The sequence below is a fragment of the Cheilinus undulatus genome, linkage group 6 (assembly GCF_018320785.1).
Source record: "Cheilinus undulatus linkage group 6, ASM1832078v1, whole genome shotgun sequence".
NCBI lineage: Eukaryota > Metazoa > Chordata > Actinopteri > Labriformes > Labridae > Cheilinus > Cheilinus undulatus.
Window position 1 is genome coordinate 33,885,684 of NC_054870.1, and position 22,240 is coordinate 33,907,923.

Below are 22,240 nucleotides of genomic sequence, written 5' to 3' on the forward strand. Positions count from 1 at the left end.
CAGGCTGGGAACCAGTGCAGTTACTGCATGTGTTCCTGTGTTTTCCTGGGTGGGGAGCTGCTTAAATAATCACAAGGATGAGTTTTATTGAGCTTAAAGGCATGGACAAAATGTGTTTAATGATGCAGTATTCATGCTTACATGCACTGTGGATGTGAAGTCAGCAGTATTTTTAATATGAGGACTTTTCCTTACATGAAAACTCCTGAGTATGTGAAGGAAAAGGACTGAGTTTGAAATAAATCGATTAAACTTACAGTGTCACGTAACTCTTTGAAGGTTTTCTTCATGTTTTTCTTGGTCTCAGAATATTTTTCATTCTCTTCTTTAATAATCTGTTCAAATGCAGAGTAAAACAAGTCAACAACTTCAACACAAAAGTGTTGAAACAGAATGAAATTTTATGACATTATGTCTATAGCTCAACAATCACAACACCTCACAGCAGAATCACAAACAAACAGCACTGTTTGACTTTTACTGTAAAACTCAGGGGAAATGATTTATGTGCTGGCTTCTCCTTATATTTAACATGATGCACCATGATTCAAACAGAAGTCCTCACAGTACACAAGTCCGTTTATAAATCACGTGTAGCACATGCAGGAGTGAAAGTGTCTGTGCCAGTTTCCCATGTGAGACTATCAACCAGGTGTTATACCCACGATCCAGACTGCCACACCTTCAGCATCAATTTCTGCGATCAGAAAGCTTTGCCAAGTCAAAAGAGCTAAATGCTTATCTACTTTATCGCACAAAATCACTGTAATCTGTTGATATTTTTGCAATACAATAGGCTGTAAATCAGTGTGTTCACAGAAGAACTGTGCCAAAATCAACACAGCTGCTTTTAGATATCACACACAGGTGCAAAGGGAGCTTTTGTAATCTTCCATCTGCAATGTAGTAGATACACAAGAGAAGCATCTAAACTTAGTTAATATTATCCAGATGTTATACCACTACTACAAATAGAAGAGCCAGTTAGTCACTGACCGCCTCTCGCCTGCTCTCCAGCCACGTGAGGTGTGAAGGTGGAGCAGACAGCAGGATGTTAGAACCATCTTCCTGCTCAGTCACATCCACAGACTCTACTGCAATACTGACCTTAACAGCACATATAAGAAAAACACACAGAAAAAGAAGGATCAGAGATGTCAAAGTTGTAAAAATCAGGGCACAAACGTTTCAATCTCTATGTATTTCAGAGTGCCTTCATTATCAAGACAAACCTTTACTTGTTGTCCTCCAAAACAAACAAATGACATTGAATTTTTCATTCTAACAGAAATGCTTGACATAATATCATCTTTAAAACCAACATAACCCGATACCTGGAAAAACAACAAACATTTTTCATTAATTTAAGCCTGCAATTCACCATATTTGTTGAAAAGAGACATGCTGCCACATGCTGTTGTTCATTTGATAGCAAAAGCTGAAGGGTGGAGGAGAGAGACAGAAAAACATATGGAAAAAAATTCACAGACAGACTAAAATCTGCTGCTGACTTTAATGGTATGTGCTTCAAATAGGTCAAACACCTGGGCAACCCTTTCATTTAATTTTATGATCACTCTGGAGGCTGTGTTATGTTCTTGATTCATGTTGAGTTACAGTGTAGGATGTAACTAATACCTTTCTTCTTCTGTCATGGATTTGCTGTTTACATAGGAGATTTTACCATTAGCCAAATGTAGGCAATACTTTGTGGCCTTCTGCTCCAAGGGAACCTGGGATATAGCTATCATAGCTGGACATCATATCTATCTACTTTGATGTAAAAAATGTTTTTGAATTTAAATGTAATTCGGGAGCTTAAGGTGAATAGAATAACATCAAAACTGATGTTAATTCTATTAAAAAAAAAAGTCCCTGAGGAGGACACTTTGCTCGACAGCAAGATCCAAGCCCTTAAAAAAAACACATGAATATCTTCATATCAAGCAAATACTAATTAGGCAGATTCCTATAGAGGACAATTGTGCAGTTATATCATATGCAATACATTATAGCACCTATAGTGTGTTTATTCTTTATTTTATTTCTATTTTTATATTAGTTTTGTTCATATATGGATAAAAAAATGTAGGTTTATTTTGTTAAGATATTCATTTATATCTATATCTAATCTTTATTCAACCAGGTTAGTTCCATTGAGATCAGAGATCTACTTTCAAGGGAGAATTGACCAAGAATAGCCGCAATACACCATTTCAGAAATCAAAAACACTAACAGTTAACAATAAACAATACATACAAAAATAATTTAAAATCAGCTAAAGGAAGGCATACAGAACATTTGGATTCAAGGGAAGTTACACCTGATCTAGATATGATAAAATGTTTTAGATGTGGTGAGCTTGCGTTATGGTGCTCTTCTAAGAGGTGATGAAGTGCTGGTGGGCAATAGGGTGTTTGTATTTCTGATTTGTGTCTCTGCCTGGGACTAAAGCCGCCCCTGGCTGTATGATATTTGCCATTTAAAAAACTGAACACTGGGGGCATCTTTTTTAATCTGTCATGGATTACAGTGGTGTTGCTCATAGACACACCTCTGTTTCCACTCTTACACCCCTAAAATCATTTTATCACTCCACCCTCAGATTCATGACTGATGACAGTTACTCCACCCACCACAGCAATTTTTACAAAAATTTTGGTTGAGCATCTCTAACTTTAAGTCCCGCCAGGCATTGGCTTTCTGCCGTACAGTCCACAAGGCTTTACAACATAAGTTTGGTCTGAGGTTTCTGAGAGTTAGAACTACTTTTATAAATGTTGTCAAATGCTCATGGCAAATTAACAGTGGGCATACACAAATAATACAACAAAGAGTATGATCTAGACTTTCTTTTTTGTAGAATATCTTGAGAAAACATTTTTTATGAAGAGAACAATGCAAATAAAATTGGATTGATTTATTGTCTAAATTAGAAACAAACCATCATATAGATCCTCCTTATTAAACTACTTTCAAAGACACTAATCAGCATGTCCTTGTAAATAGTTGAGGCTTGAAGTTACACAGGCAAACACTTCTGTAGGAAAATCTGCCCATCGCTTCTCTGCTGCATTTACATGAAACACTTTGAAACGACCATTAAAACTCCAAACTTTTGTGCCCTTTGGTTGTCAGGGTTCTCACTTTGATCTAAGTCTATCTATTGCCCTAACTATAAACTCATACATACTTAGAAATGATGACAAACTGATTCTAGAATAAATTAAATACATCTGCAGATGCATAGCACTTAATTGTATCAACACGAATACTTTACAATAATGATTAAAGCACTTAACCAATTTTCATAAATCATTTTTTCCTCTTAAATCCCTTTGTACTTCCGTTTTGAACCTCTGTATTCCACATGTGCATGTGTACGTTATTGTGTTTTTTAAAATAGTTTTTAAGGCTCTATGCTTGAAAATGCAAAGACATGAATAAACACTATTTGAAGTTTCTGCTGTAACATCAGACCTTAATGACATCCAGCCTGCAGATGCTGCAGTGTGACCTGGGGGTGTTAACAGTGTTTATTCCTAATACTATGACAACTCTAGATGACAATGTCATCTATTATGGGAAGGTCTGTTATGAAATTAGAAATGGATAAATTGAATTATTTTCCAGGACAGCACAAGATTTTCCAGGACATTTTGCTTTTTTCTCTCATTTTCATGGCCAGTTGTTTTCCAGGATGTGTTGGAAATCTGGTAATGTAACTCCTTGTTATAATATGTATTTTTGCCTTTCCATTAGTGCTTGTCTTTTATTTTATTATACTCAATTGAATGACCAGAAACAAACCATAACACAGTGATTGTATTGAACCACAGAAGAAAGGACAGAATACAGCATTATTTACCTCCATTTCCTCTGGTTTTTCAGACTCTTTGCCGCAGTCAGGTAGGTCGATGAGAACGTCATTCTCTTTAATGAATATTTTCTTCAGAAAAAGACCCATGGACTTGCTGTAGAGAGTAGCGTCATCTATCTTACCAGCATCCAAACCTAGATTTCTGTTGAGAGTCATAAAAACACAGAAATTATTATATTGTTATAATAATTTGCGCTCTTCAGTAATGTTGTTTATTGTAATACTATGAAATAAAATCTTCTTTGCTGCTCCAAAACAGCTGCAAGAGGAAGCTACAGAACACATAAATGCTGTAAAGGCTAAAGTGTTGATGTGCGACAAAAGCAAGTTCTATTGTTTATGGAGGAATTATAACTTTTTGTATCATATTAGTGCAGTTAAAGTATAAAGCTTATTCTTAAATGTTTCGGCTTGTTTCATATCACAGCGAGACATTCTTTGTTTTAGTAAAAAAAGGAAACTCAGTCAGAAGAAAAGTGACTGGTTATGTAGAAGAGACAATTAAATTAAAGTACCCATGAAGATAATTACGAAAAACAAGTCATTCAACATGACCAAGTATTCCTGTGATACTCATTTTCGGGGGGGGGGGGGTAGCAGCTCCAGAACAGTGGTTTTAACTGGCAGACCAAAAGTGGGTTCAGGACCTGTTTTCAAAGGGTCACTAATGTGAGCCTGGAAAAAATGTGATGAAAATCAATGATATACGGACAACCTTGGCAGATATACATTTCTATATATTATCTGACTCAGTTTTCCCAAAATATTAAGTAAATTTAGGTTTTTCTCAAGACCTAGACTTATTCATCTGTTTGTTGTTTTCCTAAGATAACGCACCATTTTCAGACTCTAGAAATAAAAATAAAACATTATAACAGAAAACCAAGTAAAAAAATAATGTAAGAACATTAATGAACTCTTAGGGCTTATGTAATGATAACCTTTTTAAAGATGTTTGTTCTCTCCTGCCTCTTTGTTCAGTCATATGTTTTGTTCAGACTGTAGCAGCCTCATTAAATCAATGTATCTGAAAATTTTCAGAAAGTTGGATTATTGCACCTTTTTGCACATTTGTTTTTGTCTCTAATTTGATTGGTTGTCTTGTTTCATTACTTGATATCAGAGTGAAACAAGACTGAAAAGAGTAAGCCAACTTTAAATGTAAAAAGACGCAACTCTGGGAACAACGTCAAATTATTGGTTCAAGACATTAAAAGATAAAGTAAGCTGAACATGGAAAAAAAAAAACTCACAAACTTCAGTTATTTGCAAAATGAGTGTTCAGAAGTATACCACATGCTATACACCACCAGAAAGCTGAGATTCTGACCATGTTAACCATTTCAGGATAAAACCAGCACAACAGCCACAATTAATGCATTTGCCAAGATTAGAAACAAACAAACAATAATAAAAGTGACACAGCTCACCATTAGAAGCTCTCCTTATCATAATATTCCATCAAAAACAGTCCTGCTGCACCAGAGAGAGTCCTCACAATCTAAATCCAGTCAGATTTTTAGGATTACATCCATACAGATTAAAGCTGTCAGAAGATTACAATCTTTCATTGCAATTAATGTCAGGATTTTGCTAGATAACTGCAATTAATCGCATCCATTTTATCCCATTATATAATGACACAAAACTGTTTTTCTGTCATTTTGGATTTTTCTACTGTGTTGACCTACACGTAATTGACTTCCTGTTTGGAAACAAACCTGCATTTATAGGGCAATAAAAGATTTTAACATTAACTTAACTGCAAAAAAAGGAACTTGTTATGGATCATAAAGGAAATACAAGGCTCAAATGACTTTTGACTTGAAATGAGACATTAAGGAGCAGTGGTGGACTTATTCTACATATCTGTTGCTGTGGCAACTGACATGGCTTAACCAAAGTGTGCTAAAAGGCCTGATAAAACGTGTGATTAATCGCAATTCTAAAAAATGTGTTCACTAATTGTGGACCTTGCTTAATCACAATTAATGCGATTAATCTTGACAGCCCTAAGAAGATACATGGATTTGTTTTTGTATATCAAATTTGCTGCTGTTGTTATTAATAGTTCACGGTATTTACTGTAATGTTTTTCCAGGTAATTATTAGCAATGCTATACAGAAAAATGTCTGCCAGCCTCAGTCCTTTTAGGAGTCTCCAGTTTGAAAATGTCTGGACTTTTCCTAAAAAAAAAAAAACAGGGGTAAAATCTTTGTCTGTTCTATTGTTATCAAGTTTGAGCCTGAACTGGCTAAGACCTCTTGCGTTGGTTCAGTTGAGTTTTCAAGCTAATACCTCCCTGCTACAGTCATCTACAGACCTCTGTTTCACAATACAAATTCAGACAGGAAAGCAATGTTGTGTATTTTGTTGTATAACTCAATACCAGCGGCAGCTACAGTGAGTCTGACAGTTTGACAGCATTCAGTTTAATTTGGGTATTCCTGGATAGGAGTTTTTGACTAATCTTACCTGGAATTCTAACAAAAGTATGTAGAAGAAAGCACAAAGAGGCCCGTGTGGGCTCTGATTCAGTGGTCAGACTGTGTACTGTGAGTTTCCCTGCAGATTATGTCCCTGACTCCCCTTGACCTAACACTTCAGTTTTATTTATTTACTCTGGTCCCTCACAGCCGGCACTGTGAGAGGAAAAACTGCCTGAGAGCGATATCAGGCCTGAGAGCAACAGCTCCCTCTGCTGTTCACACTGATGTATTATATAAGCATGACAAAGTGCGGAGATTTACCTGAGATTAGTGCAAAGAAGAGAGCCATCATTAAAGCCAGCAGTGAGGAGAGTCCGACTGTCTGCTGAGAAGGAGACGCTCCTCACTCCACCGAGGCGGCATGAATGGCACTGCAGCTCAATGAACCGCTCCTGCGTGTGCAGAAACGACGTTTTCATACACACTACAGGTGATAACAATGCAGTCAAACATTTACAGGAAAAAACATATTCAAATGAGATGAATTCCCACCATGGAAGAAATTTCTCTGAGGCGTAACAGGCCATCTCGGCCCGTAGAGGCCAGCCACAAGTTGTGAGGAGACAGAATGAGAGAGGCAGGGCCGAGAGGATGACCCTTCACTTCCTTCTCTGGTTTCAGCTGGACCTTTTCATTGGAGGGAGTGTCTGTATCCTGAGAAAACATCAGGACAATGAGAAAACTGGTGTATTTCAAAATGTTTAGGATCATAAAGACAGTTTTTAGCAGTAAACCTGGGGAAGCTGGAATTGCTGGATAGTTTTCCTCTTGTGGCAATAAGCAAAGAATTCACCGAGTCCCAGGACACATGATTCAAGAGGATGAGACACTTCGTATCTGGACACTTTGAGGATGTTAGAAGACAGACAACCATTTCTGTCTACACAATCTGGACCTACAGAGAGACATATAATAAATGTCTAAAAACAGGGAGCATAAATAAGTTATGGCACACACTAGGGCTTTTTTATGCAGTCTCTGCAACCTCATAATAGACACAATTAAACAGTAGAAGGCCTTTTAATACTTTTTGGGGGGAATTAGAAGAGCTGTATTAGCTCCAATACCCTTGTATAATGCCTCTATAAACATCAAAAATGTATGTTCTGACCAAATCTAAAGATGTATTTCATTGCTACCAAAGTCCCTTGTGTCTTGATCATGTAGATAGCTCTTTTACACACCCTGGAGTCATGTTTAGTAATGTGTGTGTCACACTCTAAATCCAGCCACTCCCTTGTCTTAAAGTTTGCGCTTTCCTCCAGAGAGCTGTCTGTGTCAGGGTTTTTTCTCGTTCAACATAGTTTCCAAGTGTGTATAAACAAGGGGTGTGTCATCGTCAAGCACTCAGTCATTATACTCTTTTTTCTCAACAGTTAGTGACAACATGTCCAAACAGAAGGATAAAAATGTCCAGCTGAGTACTATTAATTGGTTAAGCTACTGTCTCTGGCTTTTGTTATCTTTATGGAGGAAAAACTTGAGTCCTCTGTCAAAGCTTCCTGAGGATGAATGATGAGATTTCCAGGCTTAAAATGATAAGGAAAAGGGCAGGTCCAGTGTTAAACATGATTTATTGCTTACAGACAGTGTAACTGTGTCTAAAAAAACAGTTACAGGCGCCATTATTAGTTGTTTTTTTTTTCACAAAGAAGCACATCTGGCCCTTATCTGTTCTACAATATTCTCAGATCTCTGTCATCTAGACATGTAAAGGGCACTGTCATTTATAATCTCTCGTGTTGCACAATTTCTAAACACTTTACAAATATTCATAAATTACATGAATGACCATTACTCCTTATGTTTATATGTCTGCCATGATTTTGTTTCCATCAGTTATTTCATTCTTATCTAATGTGTGGGAGCAGTGACTAAAGGATGGGAGAAGTGTTTTGGTAGAATGCCTCATTATACAGTAGAAGAATGAATACCACTATTCGTACAAAAAAAAAGCATGACTGTTCTTTTTAATAAACTGCATTCAGCGCATATTTCTGCACATTTCTACTACTTTCTAGGCTATAAGTATGTGTCTTGCAACAACAATTATTTCTACAACAGCGCAATGACTTTAGAAATAATGGTAATAATAATAAAGCTCTAAGTAAAGAGCACACTTGTGGATGGGTGTTGTAATAAGTAAGTGGTGCTCAATGATTACATGCAGTCTTTTTTGAACTGTGAAGAAAGAAAACCCTGATATTAACAAAGCTTGTGATGAATGACAAAATGTTTCTGCAATCAAAACAGACTTGGAGGTTTTAAGTCAGTTAAGCTTCGTTATTTTGGGAGTTTGCTGAGGGTGGGTGACCTTTGACATGAGGACAGTAAACAGAACATAAGGATAACATAAGGGTTTAAAACAGAAAAATACATGTTCTAATATAACAGATGGTGCTGTACCTGAAAGTTCCTTTGTAGGCAGGGTGAGCAGTGCTAGCAGCTTGCCCTTATGATTATTGCCCTCCTGTTCACTGCACAGAGCAAGAACTTTCACCTCCCCAGTGGTCCTGATGGTCTGAGAAGACAGTGACAAAACAGGTCCAGGAACATCTAGGAAAGAAAATCAAATGACAGAAGCACACACATGATCTTTCTTACTGATCTTACATGATCTCACTGCCCTTTAAAGTTACAGTGATGCCAGACATTCTGTCATAACATCTACGTATCAGGCCAATGCCCATATGACTTTTGCAATGCATGTGAAGAGGTTTGGTATGCACAAGACGCTTGATGTAAATTTACCTTGTAGGACATGTTCCTGGATCACATTACAGTCCTGTATATTGGGGTCAACCAATCACAGTCGTATGACATCACCAGTTTTGCAAATTGACATTAGTACATCCCCCCCGGTACTGTAACACCCCAGAGAAGCTCCTTTAAACTCTGGCTGCTTCACCTACAGTCTGTGACGGAAAGACACAAAAAGTCCCTACTCCTACTCCCCTGCAGCAGACATACTCTTTATTACTGCCTGTAGAAGCACACCTGAATTGAAAAAAAAAAACACTTCACTCCCATCACCCTTGTGCACTATATTAAACCTACAAATTATGTGCTATATGCTTTAGTCATAAACAATTGTGTCATAGATTTAACTATTTATTGCAAATAGGATACACAGTTTTGCTTGGCAATGATGGCTCTGCTCAAAGGTGTTACCTTGGTTTGCCAAGCAGCATGCTTTGACATTCCAGAGGGCACAGTGCTAAAAACCACATATAAGGGTGCAACCAAAGATTTAGGCAAAAAAACGACAGGGTACTGGAGGCAAAGCTTTGCCAGTAGAATTGCAGTGTGATCAGTCCTGGTGAAGCAGGGATCAGTGAGAAGGAGGGCATAATTGCTTTCCTGAGACCTGAGCATTTGTTTGGCATGCATTTTTAGTTTCTCCCACTTATTTGGGATCAGAAGGACCTTATAAGTCCAAAAGCTCAGCCTTGTCTTTGAACAGGAATTACTTTTTACCCCAAGTGATGTCCTGAAGGTCCTGCCTCTGCAGAAAATGCTGCACTGGATCAATTTTGGAGCTGATGTTTTGGCTGTGTGTCGGCTAGTTGGTCAGTTATTTGGCTTCTTCAGTCACTAAAAAGGGTCTCAGTCATTGAGAGAGGGATGGGGGAGTCATTTTGATGATAGACCACAGGACTTGTTAAGGCCAAAAATGAACAAAATTTCTACTAAAATCCAGAATTTCTAGGAAATTACCCTTTTAAAAGTCCACACAAATTCCCTACAATTTCAGACAGCACCTAAAATTTCTGTGAAAATTCTTAAACATTCATTTAGTATCCAATAAAAGAACCCCAAAATTCCTTCAAATGTTCCCCAAATTTTTATGTGAAACTTTATCATGAAACATAAGCCAAGACATAATGGCCTCATACGTAATTGCAGAGTCTTAGGAGGTTAAATGGACCACTTTGTTGAGAATGGTGGGAGACAATAATTCAACCACCTGGCAGTCATCTGATTGTAGCTGGGCATATGACTTCCATGCCTTGAATGAACTACTGCTTAACTTCCTGTGCAATGTGAAATAACATATCCAACCTTTTGCTCATTGTGTGATACTAAAATTCAGAGGTGACTGCTGCTTCTTTGTTATGTTGTTTCATTGCTGCATGCTGAAAACGTTCTTGCTGTGGGATCAATTATCTTATCTTAAACTTCCAGAGCATAACTTAGACAGCTGTTGATTGTACACCTCCAAGTCAAAAGATATTTTAAGGACCTGCTCTACACAGTAACTCTGTCAGCTACTAAAAGGTGAGGTATTAAGCTTGTTATTGTGTGCAAGCATTGTTTCATCTTATAAACAGGTACCCAGCACAAAACTTTGTTTATATCATTGGTGGAGTGGAAATACATTCATGCTTTTGATCTTTTTAATAAGAAGGAATAGCAAAATGTATCATTTCATTTTGAAAATCAGATATTGCATCATTATGGCAGACTTACAGTGCTTAACAAATTTATTAGACCACCACCCAAAGTAAGGTTTATGCTACAGCTGCCCTAAGTTAACAGCAGTGGTTATTACCAAATCCATTTTTTATGTTTCTGCAATGGTTAATACACCAGTATGTAGAAGCTCTTTAACCCAAATGATATTTTTAATGCTAAAATGTAATTATTGTTATCCATGGATTTTCAAATTTACTGATTTACAAAAAAAAAAATGAAAAAACAGTAAAGCACAGTATTATTTCTTGATTAATGTGTCAAATTATAATTATTTACTTGCATTCCTGAACAGAAAAATTAGTTTTAGTGGTTGAATGTTATGCTCGATTATTTTCTGACTTCTCAGAGAAGCCCAGTGAGCTGGCTCAAATTTGGGTATAAAAAGGTGAATTCAGTTTGAAATCCCTCATTCCTGTTCAAAATGGTAAAATGTGGAAAGCTCACTGAAAATGAAGGAGTCCACATTAAAGCACTTCATGATGCTGGATAGTCTCTGAGACAAATATGACAGGTGGTCTAATAAATTTGTTAAGCACTGTACATGTTAGCATAGCCTACCTAGTCATCTGTTAAAGCTGTCAGAGCTCGTACAGATACAGACTTAGGTCAGCACTATATAATAAAGATCAATTATTCTTACTTTAAAAACCTAAAACAAAGCACAAAGGAATCTGAAAGATAAGGAGGACCAACAACCTGATGATGCCAAGGGTTGTGACTGGTTGATTGGGTCTGTGACACAATTACAGATTTATGTTGTGCTTAATAAAATCACATTAAACAGCAGATGAGTAGCACATCTTATCAATTGTGTAGGGTGTTTACCTGTGTATCCAATGACTGAAAACTTATTTGACGGCTTTGCATCCAGCACATATACAAGAAAATCTGAGGCACCGGTGAAAAGATAGCGTCCTTCTTTGTCAAAACTGTAAACATATAAACACATGATACAATACGAGAGCCTGTTATAATAAACGTGTATTTGATCTTACCAGAAGGGATAAAATCACCTGTGATTTACTGGTCATACCTCATCCATTAAAATATAGCTATTCAATGATGAGATACATTTTTTAGTGCAGTTAAAGCTATGTATCATAGAGATGGATGATACTTGCACAATGTGATTCACAGGAGAATTGTACAGGTGAACTTGGTGCACCAGGCGAGGCTGCTGCTCCCTGTTCAGGTCAAGGAAGAGGACATTTCCTAAAACTGTTCCTACAGCTGCATATTGTGCAATAGGACAGCAGGCCAGACTTGTCACCTAAAAAAACAATACCAGTTTGAAGTCTCTGCTCATTGTAATTAATCAATCAAAGCAAATCTCACACGCTTATATAACAAGTGGATCTGCTATTATATCATAATTTATATTTGTGACCTGCGCTTGAAGAGACAAAGATCCAAGGCTAATGCCATCCGAGGACCACAGCTGCAGATCTCCAGACTCCCTCACTGACTGCAACCAGGAAAAGTACGCAAACATCACCGCTGAATTAAGACACCAAAGTACACATGCTTTCACATGGTGTAATACTTAAGCAGCATAAATGTTTTACCACACAAATGTTACTGTCAGTGTGCAACAAAGCTGCTGCCATAAAGTTGCCACTGAGGACATCCAAGACCTTCACAATCTCATCAGAGGTTGGAGTCAACATGCAGAATTGCCCCTAAAGGAAAAGAAGCCTGTTATGTGTCTTATAATATTTCCTCTCACGTAAAATGTTTGTATAAGATAAAATAGTTGGCATTTTTGCAGCAATGTGGTGAAATGCTTACAGTATTAGAGCAAAGGAGTAATTTCTCATGATCTGGTGAGGACATCGCAGTTGTGACATGGCCTTCTAGTTGCCATGTTTGTGTTATGTTGATCTGAGTCCCTTTGAATTGCATGCAGAGCACCACACCATCCTGTTAAACACAAACATTTTTATTTCTTTAAGACTGAATTTTTGCAGATTATTCTTCAATAAATGTTGTGGGGTTTATACTTGAGGAGTAAAGTAGATATTAAGAGGAGCCTTACCCTTCCAACAGCAATCAAACCATTTTTATTAAGAGTTAAACTCTGAAAATTGCTCTGTCGGAGTTCAGGAATTGCATCAGCAGCTGAAAAAGTGAAACACAAAGCAGATGTGTCAAATGTCTTTTCTATAACTCCCTATTTTTTATATGTCTTCCAAACCAGTGTCCTAGTCTGTGTTTACTTGTTGGGTTATATAGGACTGAGACACAGAGGCTCTCTGGGTCAACAAGCAGCAGAAAGCCTTCCACACAGCCCACATACAGTTCAGATTTGGCTGTCCAGCAGATGGCAGTAGGAGTTAGTCTGGCTTTGGTGCAGAGTTTCGCCTGTGTAAATACATTCAGAGTTAGAGGACAGTTTACATGTTGTCGTTGCTTGTGTGCCTGATAGCAAAATTGTTTTTCCCCAACAAATACACCCATTGATCCAAAAATCACAGATGTATCAACAAAACAAACATACTAACTTGTGAGAATGTATGTATTTGTAGGTATTAATGTGTATGTGGAGCAAAGATAATACCACAATTCTTTCTGCCTTGTCTCCATGAAGCCCTGTGATGGCTGTTGGAGGCATCTCTGGACCAAAATAGGGAATTTTTTCACTGGCAGAGTGAATGGTGGGGAGCAAACTCTCAACAACGGATCCATCAGTTGCTGGGAGCTGTATCACACTGGAGCAGATAAAATATGATACAAGAAATAAATATTTAGTTTCTGCATGGTTTGCATCCCCAGTGTATGCATACAATAAATGCTATAATTGTAGCTATTTTGCAGTTAAATTTCAAGCACTGCACAGATGAACATCATATCCTTATAAACATATATACCTAAATTACTTAGCTGTCAAGTCATGTCTGCTTTACCTTGGTTTCAGGGCATGAAAGCTGCCACTCCTTTCAATATTCCAGACAGTGAGGCCTGAAGAGCTCAAAGCACAAAGTTGGAGCCAGTTTAGGGGGTTGAACAGCAAAGAAACAACCCCTTGCCCAGCATTCGGATGTGTACAAATTTGTTCAGCATTTTCCCAGTTCCTGCATCACACAGATATGATTACAGTGGCAGAGATGGACAGGAAATCATGAATCAATGAATGAAAATCAAAAAAAATATGCAGCACATAATGTAAAGTACACAGCTCTCAGTGGCTTACCACACTGTTATTGTGTGCTCTGGTAAAGATGAGCAGCAGCCTACATAGGGACCCCCATCACTTAATGTCAGAGATGTGTAGTCCAGTTGTGCTGCACCTAGAAATGAATAATTTGAAAGCCATTTAAGAGTTATGAGAGAGGACGAATATAGGCTTTTTATCCTGAATTAATAAACAAGGCTCAAAACACAAAGAGACCAGGATGTACAAAAAGCCCCCTTTTGTTGATTTTATTGATTGATATTCAGTAAGGCTTACATTTTTTTCTTCAATTATCCTTTTGTATGTCCTGGTCTCTTTGTGTTTTGAGCCTTGTTTATTAATTCAGTTTTCAAAAGCAAAAGATTCTAGTATTGATTGTAGATTAATGGTAATAGTCACACAATAAATAAAAAGCAAGATCCTCATCACTGGTATTAGTATAGCTCAAGCTTACCTTTAAGTTCATTCTTTAAGTTAAACTCAGGAAAAATGTACACAAATATCGATGGACGTAGCTTTTCTTCACAGAAAGCAAAAATCCCATTGTAGCCATTGGCAGTCAAGGCACCAGCCCCTCTGCCAGGACTCTTCAGCACACTTTGAGAGTTTGTCTCCAGGTCCAGGAAGCAAATATGACTCCCACATGAGTAACATACAGTTTTGTTGTCAACAAATGCAACACTCTTGTTTGTAAACCCCTGTATCCACCTGTATGGAGTAAAACGGAGCAGAGAGTTAACTCTCTCTTGCATTGAATAACAGCTAGCTTAACTGCTACAGACAAACAACACAGTACTATCACGATTACTTAATATTACAAAGTAAAAAAAGATGGACTTGTTTGTCGTGGCTAAATACCTGATTTCTAAACTTCCAATGTCATCCATTCTGGAGTAAATATGAAGTTAGACGCAATAAAGTGTAACTTTTTGACACGGCAAACAAACCAGCGGGACTGTCGCTGCGTATCCTTAGCAACAAGAAAACTGTAGGAACCGGCTTTCCTGCCATTATCATTGCATTCACGTGATTTCAGGATAATCGGAAAAATTAATGCCAAGTAAACGTCAGATCCAAACTCTCCAACTCACGCGTAGCTGTTATTTATTGTTGGTGGATTACCTACTTTCTAGCTTAGATCTAACCAAAACTACATGATTTTATATTTCATCCATATTGTTTCTCTGTGTCGATTTGATGTGAATAACTTATGCCTGCAATTCACCAAAGTCAAGAACACCCCTTGTAAATTTGGGAACTCCGAGCATCCCAGAAGCAAGTGAATGCAATATCAGTGTGGTACTCGAATACCGGAAGTAAAGCACATATAAATACTAAGGACGCTGCGTTCTAGATAGTTTTTCTCCATTTTTGCCATCTTCACTTTGAATTCATCTAAAACTGGAAGTGTAAACATGTCTACTGAAAAGAGCTTCGCCAAAGGTAAAAGCACAGCTGTATTAAGGCTAAGTGGAGAAGCTAAATGCAAGCTGTCCTCTATCATTTTTTGCTAGCAAGCTAAATTAGCACAAGCGTTACTCTTTATCACTTCCTAGAATTTTGTAAAGTCGCCTGCAGTGCAGAGATTTAAATGTAGTTAATTTCTTTATAATTAGATGCATAGCAGTGAGTTATTATTGTTGTTATTTAGAGTTGCGAAACTGAACTCGTGGAGGCTGCCAATTATTATTTCGCCAGTTTTAAGATGTGAGACGAATAGACAAAAGTATAACGGTAGTCATTTTTGCAAAGTCATCGTGGGTGTGCATTTTTTCATTCTCGAGCGTGAAGTAACCCCCTCCAATTACAAAGATCGAATAATTTTGAATATTTATCTTTATACACGCATAGTAATTTGTTTGTTTGTTGTAATTATTACAGAACTTGGATAGATATTTGTGCTGTAACAAATAATAATGATTTTTCATTGTCTGTGGAGTTGTAAAATGCAATAATTGAAAACATAGGCATACTTCCACCCCTTTTTAATATGTGTACTCTACTTGAAGTTTGACCTCTCATGAAGATTTTCATTTATTTTTTCTGCGTTTTATCTTCATTCTGTGTATATTAAAACACTGTACTTCTAAATAGACATATCAATGTAAAAAAAAAAAAAAAAACATTTATTTAACCTAAAAAGAAACATATATCACCTTTGACACGTGGGCTGAACAATACTAGAAAAATATGGAATTGCAATATATTTTATGCAATATGCAAAAAATTCAGGAAGTTTTTCTAAATAAACAAAGTGAGTATATGTAAGCTTAAATAAAAGTATTTTGAATTGGAATCATGATGCTCATTTTTTGATGACATTTGACTTTTTGTTTGTTTTATTCACACAATATCAGAAGAATAAAAATGTAAGTAAAGTAGTACTGTCAAAAGATAGCATTTTTTAAAATTGTGATTTATCACTGAATTTCTGTAGTTAATTGTGAGTCATTGCACCTTTTTCTCGCATTTTAAAATTCCATTTGTTTGCATTTCGAACAGTTTTTGGATTTTCTCCAGTCTTAAACAAATGATAACTGACTTCCTGTATGAGTACACACTTCTTCTAAAGGTAGATCAAACATTTAAATTGAACTTGAACTTAGCCAGGGAAAAGGGAACTTGCTATGGACTGAAAATAAAAAAAGAGATCATAAAAATGTTGTCCACTGAGCTGTCTGTGAGTTTTTAAAGTGAAATGAGACATGAAGGTGCAGAGGTGGACATATTTTACATCACCGAGGCTGCAGGGAGACACCGCTCCAGCTTTAACCAAAGCGTGTTGAAAGGGACAATTAAGAGATTAATTCAAAAATATTATTGCACTAAATGTGGACCTTAAATCAATCCCAGTTAGCTCAGTTAATCTGGGCAGCCCTAGAAAAACTAGAAAATAATTATAACCAAAACAATTTTAAATAGGTTAAACTGGGGCTGAACAATTCGGAAGAAATATCCAATTATGATTTGACTCGTATTGTAAATTTCATAAGAATTGTTGTATTGAAGGGAGTTATTTTTATGCAAATCTTATTTTGATTAAGAAAGACATACAAAAACTAGGAAAGTCGGGTTGTTTTGTAAAGTATTCTAAAGAACTTGACACTTGAATGATTGCACGATGTGACAAGCTGCTGCTGCAAAAATTTTCTGCCATTTGGACTCACATTTCAGGCCAAAGAAATATTTCACCTTCTGTGATTTGTCAGTTGCAGCAAGCCATATTGCATTTTAATCTAAAGTTTGATTAATTGCTCAGTAAAGTAAGTTAAACAAATCTCTATCAACCTCAGCTGAGCCAATTTCATTATATTTCTCCTGAAATCTAAAATGAATCCAAAAAGCTTATTTGTTTACCACTAAATATGCACCTTTTAACCAGATAGAATATTTGATCCTTATTTGACTACATTTAAATGGTGTTAAGATCCATGCTATAACACACAAGATCTGCATACAACTCTGCTTTCTCAACAGAGTGAGAAGGCATTGTTTGTGTGCACAAAATAACTCTAATTCTTTGAAATAAATTCAAACTTAAGCCACGTGTTTATTGCATATTCCATCAGGATAAAATCGTGAGTTAGTGTGCAGCACTAGAATAAAGAGCAGATGGAGCAGAGGACTGAATTTCAAGCCTTTAACAGTTATTAAGTCACTCATTTACCAGTTAGTACAGGAACCACTAAGAAAGGACATATTGTCTCCTTCATGTGACTGTAAAAGGCTGAAAGGGTAAAGTTCAAACGTGGGTTAAAAAAAACTGGAAGAAACTCAAAAGACACGACTGCTGAGTAATGGCAGTAACAGAACATTTCAAGGTGGGGCTAGTTAAACAGGTGTGTCACCACCAGGTATTATTCTTAGAAGAGCCTGATGATGTTGAATTTATTTTGTCAGGTTTTCTTAGCAGTATCTGTTATTATCAAATAATTTATGAAGAAATCCACACTAATCAATCTGATCATCCACTCATGTCTGTTTGGTCTGAATAGCTGTTATTACAAACTTGAAGTAAAGTGTAGTTACATCAGCCTTGTGATAAGTAAAGCTGTTATTGGGCTTTCGTAAGTGAAAAAGCCAGCCTGCCTGCTGTTTTAATAATGTTCCTCTAGGTGGCATCAGAGAACCATGTATTTATTATTTATTTAACTTTATACAAATTCAAGGCCAGCTGTGCTTTGAATCTTAGTGAGACCACTTTATCCTTTTGTTAATAATCCCGTCTTGTAAAGGTGAAACTTTGATGATTTAATGTTTCTCTGTAACATTTTTGTGAATATTGACTTTTATTTCAATGACATTTCATGAGGATGTAATAGTGTTTGCATACCATTATAATGCTCTTTGTTTAATTGACAGTCATCTTAAAATCCTCATGCTTATGATAATAAAATGCTTATCAGCACTCCACAATCATCATGGTAATTGTACTGATCATGGTGTGTTTATTACCTCATAATCATAAAAGCAAATGTGATGTTTACAGAAGTTCTCCATGCTAATGTTGACAAACATTAAAAGATATCAGGGTGTGAGATTGGTGCTGTTGCCCTTTTTGTTTATTGATTCAGTGATTACAGTTCACATTTATTCCCAGGGAAATACCACAGGGAAAATTTTATGTATTTATGTACGATGTATATCAACAACCAGGGCAGTGTCTGTCATCTCTGGATATCCTTGCAAATTTGTCAGACATTGCATAACCTAACTACTATGTTAAAACATTCCCTCAGTTCAATTAACTAGCTATTATTAGTTAATGCAAAAACATGTGAAATGCAGAAATTATTCTAAAGAATTTGGATGTGTTATTACTGATCTATTGTGATGGATACACATTTAAATGATAAATCAGGTGGAGACTCTAATACTTTTTGACCCTTCTGTGTATGGCCCTATTTACACCTGTACCAAACTCAGACATTTTTTCTGAATTTATCAAGGAGATTTGAATGGGTGAACACAAACAGCACAGGTTTTTAAATTAGTTTTACCCTTACATTTCCCTGCCAGCCCCTTAATATATTTACCTTCCCCACCCTCTCTTGCCTGACAGGCAAACTGCAGGAGGAAAATCTGACTGTGAGGGTTAAGTGTGAACAAGAAAGTCAGGAAATTAGGGTAGCACGATATTCATTACCACTAGAAATATCTAGGTAGGTTACTTTTTTTTTTACATTTTAGAAAATTTCAGGGTTGCATTAGTGTAAGAGCTTGAGTGTTGGGGTGGTTTAACTCCTTGGTAAAATGTTTTCAATTGAAATACTTTTCAAAAAGGGTTTGGTGCTGATGATCTTGTAGTTAGGTTGTGCCTCATGAAGACCATAGTCTTCCCTAATATGTGGCCCAGTTTCAAGTTCAACCTGTGGATTATTTCCTGCATGTTATACCCACTCTGTCATTTAAACTTCTTACTCCATCCACTGTCCTGTCAATAAAAGTTAGAAAAGTCTTAAGATAAAATTTTAGAAATTCAAAATATGAAAAAATATGACAAGTATCACAAAACAGTCTGGATTATTGTAACAAAAATATATTTGGGGGGTTAGGTAAAGTCATGAACAGTGTCAAACAAAACTCAGCATGCTCTCCTTGTTGTACCTGTATAATGTTTTTTCTTTCTCACAGGCAGTGCTGCACCTTGTGCGGTGCCGAAAGACTGCATCAGACTCTACAGTATGAGATTCTGCCCCTTCGCTCACAGGGCCAGACTAGTCCTCAGTGCCAAAGGCATCAAGTAAATACTGCTTCTATGACTGTCTTAAATCCGGACTTTTCATGAGTAACCTAATATCTGCTCCTTTGTGTAAAATTTCAAAAGCTACTTTGCCTTTCAGGCATGAGACAATCAATATCAACCTGAAAGACAAACCCGACTGGTTCCTCGAGAAAAACCCTCTCGGTCTTGTCCCCACACTGGAGACCCCTGCTGGTGAAGTGATATATGAATCTCCCATCACCTGTGAATACCTGGATGAAGCCTACCCTGAGAAGAAGTTGCTTCCTTCCTCTCCCTATGGTAAAGCTCAACAAAAGATGATGCTGGAGCATTTTTCAAAGGTATCTTGGTCACAACATTGCATCTTAATAATGATGTTTGATGTTTGTCTGCTTTTCCTGCCATTGAATTGACGTCAACAACACTGTTTTCTGCAGGTAACTCCGTATTTCTACAAGATCCCAACAGGAAGAAAGAATGGTGATGATGTGTCAGGGCTTGAGGGTGAACTGAAAGAGAAATTTGCCAAATTAAATCAGGTAGGTTGCAAAAATAAGGTGGTAAATTTTCCTTTAAAATGAAAAAGGACCTTTGCAACTGTCTGTAACATGTAATTTTTTAAGGAGTGAAGTCGCGTCATCCATGGGCCTTTCTGTAATGAATTTACCTAGCTATATTTACCTGTTTTACTGATGGGTATGAATTTTTTTTCAGGATCTGGTTAACAAGAAGACCCAGTTCTTTGGGGGTGATTCCATCACTATGATCGACTACATGATGTGGCCGTGGTTTGAGAGGCTTGAGATCTTTGACCTGAAACAGTAAGTTTTAATCTCTGGGGACATAAAAAAAAAAAAAGTTTATTAATAGAAGCCTTTTAAACAAATCAGTACAAGGTAAAACACAAAAGTAAGCTATGCACATAAAAAGGGGGATCTCACAGCAAAATCTGTCATTTTGTTCATCTTTTATCTGACATCTGATTTGTTATTTCATAATGGCGACTTTAATTCAAGAGCTGAATGTTTGATTCCTGTCTTTGCAGCTGCCTTGACAACACACCTGAGCTGAAGATGTGGACTGAGCGCATGATGGATGACCCGGCTGTTAAAGCCACCACACACAGCATAGACACCTACAAGGCCTTCTTCAAGAGCTACGTGGATGGGAAACCCAACTATGACCTGGGCTTGTAGAAAAAACACTTTGAGCAATATAACTTTATTGCATATGTTTCTGTTGATGTTATTCAGAGAAACGTACTTAGAAGTGAGGTCAATATTGCCAAGCTAGTTGCATTAGCAACAAAAAAAAACTCAAATCAAATATGCTGATAATTTACTTTGTTCACCAGGTTTTTCTTCACTGGGCTCTGTGTGCTTTTCTATGAGTCATCTGACTCACCTAAATGTTGCAATCACTCGAACCCTACGTCAGTCAAGAGGAGCAGCTTGTTACTAGAAGAGAGATGTTAATTTTGGAAAACAACAAGTTTGGCTGCTTCTACAAGATCTGTAATACACACACGAGGTGTGTATTACAGATTATTTTAAAATATATTGAAGCAAACATCTAAATAAGAAAACATTTTTATTCACATTTCATATTAGCCTCATAGCATAATTGCCCAAGTCATATTTTAAGGTTTTCAGAAATAAAGAAAAAAAACATATCTTGGCAAAGAGGATTTTTTTTATACTCCAACAGTAAGTTCCACTAACCTTGCAAAGCAGATGGATATGCCCTTTTCCATGTTTCTCACTGGACGTGTGAAACAGATCCAACTGACATGCCAGGTTTAAGTTCTACCAGATGTGTGAAAAAGTTTCTTAAAAAAGAAAAGCCACAACAAGGACTAAATAACAAATCAAAGTGACTTAATGGATAATACTATACGACTTAGGCATATAGTGATTATGGACTGTAACAAGCACTCTGATTGGCTGAGGATAAAGACAATAAGGCACACTGAATCAGTAGCATTAGGAGGGTAGAGTTAGGCAGATATCACAATTTGTTCAAAAAATGACTTTGGCAATTATGCTGTTAGGCTAACAATATATTTTCTATAAATGTGGAAAAATGTTATTATAATGCCATTGAGACTCTATGGGTTAAATGTAACTCTCTTCCACTATTTTTTCCAACGCTTAGCACTTATGTTGATCATTTTTGTAGTTGTCATGACTCTGGCCACAATCTGGATTTTCTGTGTGTTAGAATAAAAAAAAAAAAAGACACTTCATGTTTGTAGTGATTTATTTACAGACTGGAGCTCTACTAAAGTTGGAGCATAAAAAGGTAGAAATTTACAAAGGAAGTAAAAAGCAAAACTTTGCTTTCCAGTAAGTCATTTAAAAATACTCAATTTAAAATATTACAACATTTACTGTAATAGCTGCCTCCTTATTTGCACAATTGTGAGAAGAAAAGCAAAAAATCTATGAACTGTTTGGTACATTATTCCATTATTCCATAGAGTTTTGTATTATGAGA

General features: G+C 36.7%; 2 protein-coding genes across 2 annotated transcripts in view; one reads left to right on the plus strand and one right to left on the minus strand.

Annotated features, from left to right (window-relative positions):
• cfap43 (cilia and flagella associated protein 43) overlaps positions 1–14,906 on the minus strand; it is a 27,398-nt gene extending 12,492 nt beyond the window's left edge. Inside the window, exons 1-19 of the mRNA XM_041788851.1 lie at positions 14,878–14,906; positions 14,474–14,727; positions 14,038–14,134; positions 13,751–13,918; positions 13,405–13,555; positions 13,064–13,208; positions 12,883–12,965; positions 12,636–12,767; positions 12,413–12,526; positions 12,235–12,312; positions 11,969–12,117; positions 11,673–11,776; positions 8,778–8,927; positions 7,106–7,266; positions 6,864–7,025; positions 6,633–6,763; positions 3,870–4,023; positions 997–1,107; positions 258–335 (exon numbers count right to left, since the gene is read on the minus strand). Coding sequence (XP_041644785.1) covers positions 258–335; positions 997–1,107; positions 3,870–4,023; positions 6,633–6,763; positions 6,864–7,025; positions 7,106–7,266; positions 8,778–8,927; positions 11,673–11,776; positions 11,969–12,117; positions 12,235–12,312; positions 12,413–12,526; positions 12,636–12,767; positions 12,883–12,965; positions 13,064–13,208; positions 13,405–13,555; positions 13,751–13,918; positions 14,038–14,134; positions 14,474–14,727; positions 14,878–14,906 — 2,451 coding nt within the window. The remainder of the gene's footprint in view (positions 1–257; positions 336–996; positions 1,108–3,869; positions 4,024–6,632; positions 6,764–6,863; positions 7,026–7,105; positions 7,267–8,777; positions 8,928–11,672; positions 11,777–11,968; positions 12,118–12,234; positions 12,313–12,412; positions 12,527–12,635; positions 12,768–12,882; positions 12,966–13,063; positions 13,209–13,404; positions 13,556–13,750; positions 13,919–14,037; positions 14,135–14,473; positions 14,728–14,877) is intronic.
• A 407-nt stretch (positions 14,907–15,313) lies between these two features.
• LOC121511267 (glutathione S-transferase omega-1-like) lies at positions 15,314–21,984 on the plus strand. Its single transcript, XM_041789869.1, has 6 exons — positions 15,314–15,462; positions 19,654–19,762; positions 19,863–20,085; positions 20,182–20,283; positions 20,459–20,565; positions 20,790–21,984. The coding sequence occupies exons 1-6, from the start codon at positions 15,435–15,437 to the stop codon at positions 20,938–20,940; spliced, it is 720 nt and encodes a 239-aa protein (XP_041645803.1). The 5' UTR covers positions 15,314–15,434; the 3' UTR covers positions 20,941–21,984.
• The last annotated feature ends 256 nt before the right edge of the window (positions 21,985–22,240 follow it).